Below are 3,097 nucleotides of genomic sequence, written 5' to 3'. Positions count from 1 at the left end.
ATATTTTCGACATTGATATTTATATATAGCAATTTCCTATTAGATATTACTATTACTATTTATTAATTACAATTCAAAATTTAGATTTAATAAAAAAAAATATATGAATTTTGATCGCATGTTTTAATTTTATTTTCACTTTGTTTTTCTTCACTACACATAAATTTATTTGTTGAAAATCGATAATGTTCTTATCAATAACCTATTTTATTAGGGAGCTCGAGTTTGTTACTATTATTGCAAAAAAAAAAAAAAAAAAAAAAGAGAATATAGTTTTTTTTACTATAAATCAGATAGTAAACTATATCTTATTATGTGTTTGAGAATAATCACAATGACGTATGATATAAATTATAAGTAAATGTTAACATTATTCTTTTTTATCATCACCGTGGAATTGAGATTTTGCAATTTAATACAAAAGTTTAGGAATTAATAAAATTACACAGTAATATAAAAACTTACTAGTCTGATATATATTTTTTTTCTTACTACTAAATTAATTTTTATTATAAAAAATTTCATTTTAAAGAAATTCAACATATATATGTTAACAGAGAGCTCCTAATATGATCTCCAATTTATAGGGTCCATCTGTGTTACTCAATTGTTACCAACTATAATAGTTTTTTTTTTTCATTCTTTTTTTAGAATTTGTGAAAAAAATAAATAAATAAAAATTGTGTTATTTTGACTACGAGGTATTATTAACATTATGCCTTTATATTTGATCCAAAAATCCTAAAAATAAAATAAAAAATGTTAAAAAAGAAAAAAAATTTAAAAACACCACATTTCATTCATCAACTCTTTTTCATATTCTCCCATCAAACCTTAGCCGCAAGCTGCACTTCCCCCCTCGCCTTTCGGTTGTTGCGAAATCAGATCGGATAAAATATTAACTATATAGACAAACTCATTTAAGATTTAATTCAAATATTTTTGAATAATTTATCCTTAATTAAAGTTTATTAATTACTTGAGCTATTACTTGATTAAGTGTCAATTTTCTTTTATACATTGAATATTAATATAACTATAACATACACCTATTTTATTTTTTTAAATTATAATAAATAAATTCCCAACTTAATACTTCTGTAGTAAGAGTTTAGGAGACAAATGTGAAATCTCGTCTCAGAAAATTATAACTAAATTATAAAGGATAGAAAGGGATTTTTTTGTTAAAATAATAAGAGTAAAATTAATTATAAAATATGATAAACTACAAATTAAAAAGCTACTTGAAGTAACATATTAAAAAATGCTATAAATTAGTAAAATAATTATAAACTTATAATGATTATAAAATAAACATTTTTTTATATGAGCTAATAAGTTAACTTATTTGTCACCAGACTCTTAACTTTCATATTTCGGTAAACCATAAAAATATCTAAAAATAGACTTATAATATTTAAATTAAAACTCAAATTCATTTAAAAACTTTAAAAAAATATAAAACCAGAGTTAAGATTATAAAGATGTTCCAAATTTTTTACCGGCAGCACACTTAGAATTTACCCTTTAAGATTATTCACTTTTTCAAAAAACTAGAATACCAGATTTTTCTAACATTTAAAAAATTTGAATTTTTTGTTCACATTTATAAAAATGGGGCAGCAAACTTAGAATTAGTTGGTTTTTGGGTATATAATTTTTTATGTTATAATCTCTGATTTTAAGTAAATAGAGTCTTAATATCTGAAGTTCACATAATAGATAAATAGAGTTTAACTCAAAAAATTATTTTAATTTTAAAACTCAAATTTACATGAATAATTTATTATGAATTGAAATTAAATGCAACAGAACTAAAAAAGAAAAAAGAAATTAAATGCAACAGAATTAAAAAAAAAAAAATTAAATGCATGTGAAAAAGATTTAGTAATCAACGGTAAAAAAAAAGATTTGATTTTTTCGGTTTTGAAGATTTGATTTGATTATTAACCTTATAAAAACAGAGCCAACACACTCCAAACATATAGTGAATTGAATTGAACATTGTTATTCTTGTTCCATTTTCTTTTGTTTGTTCTCCATACACATAACACAATGAGTTCTTTATCGGTAATGAATTTGGAGAATACTAAACAACCTCGTAAGCGACTTATAATCAAGTTTTCTTCTCAAAAGAATCATTCTCAAGGAGATATTAAGATGGAACATTCCAAGCCAATTGTTACATGTTTCTGGCTTGACGCTAAAGATTCAACAGCTATTATGTCTCAACAAAACAACAACACAACAACCGATTCTGTCAAAGATTCAAAACCCATCTTGTCTAAAGAAGTTGGTGTGCAAGAAATGAAGGATTCTTGTTCCAAGAAGATTATCAATGAAACAAGAAACCCAAGAACCGAAAATTGTTGCTTGAAGTTTGATGGCGGTGAGATCATGACTGAAAAGAGAAAGAAGCCGATGCAACATTACAAGAAGATGCAATGTTGGGTGATTTTGAAGAGGATTTTGATTGGAAGAGATAGCTGGCCTCTAAAAGACCCTATTGATCTCAAGTTCTTGAAGGCTTTTCATGACAAGGATAATTTAGAGAACAAGTCTAAATTGAAGACTATGGGTTTGAAGAATATTGAATCTAAATTGCAATTCTATTCAACACCCGATGAATTTGCTACTGACATCAGATTTGTATTCTCTCAAAGAATGTTATTATATCCTCCTAGAAATGAGGTTCATAAAATTGCGTTAAAGTTTAGTGAATATTTTGAAAACAAATGGAAGTCTCTCAAAAAAGATTGGGACCTTGAAGAAAGAAAAATAAACAAGAGAAAAAGGGATGAACATGCTCATGAAATGAAAGACTTCTTCCAAACCAAAAGGTCGAGATAAGATATGCAAGACAACAACTTGTTTCTTTTGCATCTTGCCATCATCATCACTTTAGTATTAACACTGCTATGTATATACTAGATATTTTGTCAATTTTGACAAGATACTGTTATTGTTGTTATTCTTGTATTTGTGTCCAATTGGCAATACAAAACATGATTTTGCTACTGTTCTCTCTTTATTACATGTGTGTTTAAAGTTTAATATCAATTACAATTGTGTTTAATGTTAAATCTTATTTTTTTTT

The 3,097-nt window shown here is 25.3% G+C and overlaps 1 protein-coding gene across 1 annotated transcript; it reads left to right on the top strand.

Moving 5' to 3' along the window:
• Window positions 1-2,072: 2,072 nt before the first annotated feature.
• Window positions 2,073-2,989, top strand: LOC101499447 (uncharacterized). Its single transcript, XM_004511132.3, has one exon. The coding sequence runs from the start codon at window positions 2,074-2,076 to the stop codon at window positions 2,848-2,850; it is 777 nt and encodes a 258-aa protein (XP_004511189.3). The 5' UTR covers window position 2,073; the 3' UTR covers window positions 2,851-2,989.
• The last annotated feature ends 108 nt before the right edge of the window (window positions 2,990-3,097 follow it).

The sequence above is a fragment of the Cicer arietinum genome, chromosome 7, assembly GCF_000331145.2.
Source record: "Cicer arietinum cultivar CDC Frontier isolate Library 1 chromosome 7, Cicar.CDCFrontier_v2.0, whole genome shotgun sequence".
Lineage (NCBI taxonomy): Eukaryota > Viridiplantae > Streptophyta > Magnoliopsida > Fabales > Fabaceae > Cicer > Cicer arietinum.
Note: the sequence above shows the minus strand (reverse complement) of the source record. Positions and strands in the feature narration are given on the sequence as shown.

Coding starts and splice junctions, on each gene's coding strand:
- LOC101499447 (XM_004511132.3), top strand. CDS start 2,074: ATGAATTTGGAGAATACTAAACAACCTCGTAAGCGACTTATAATCAAG.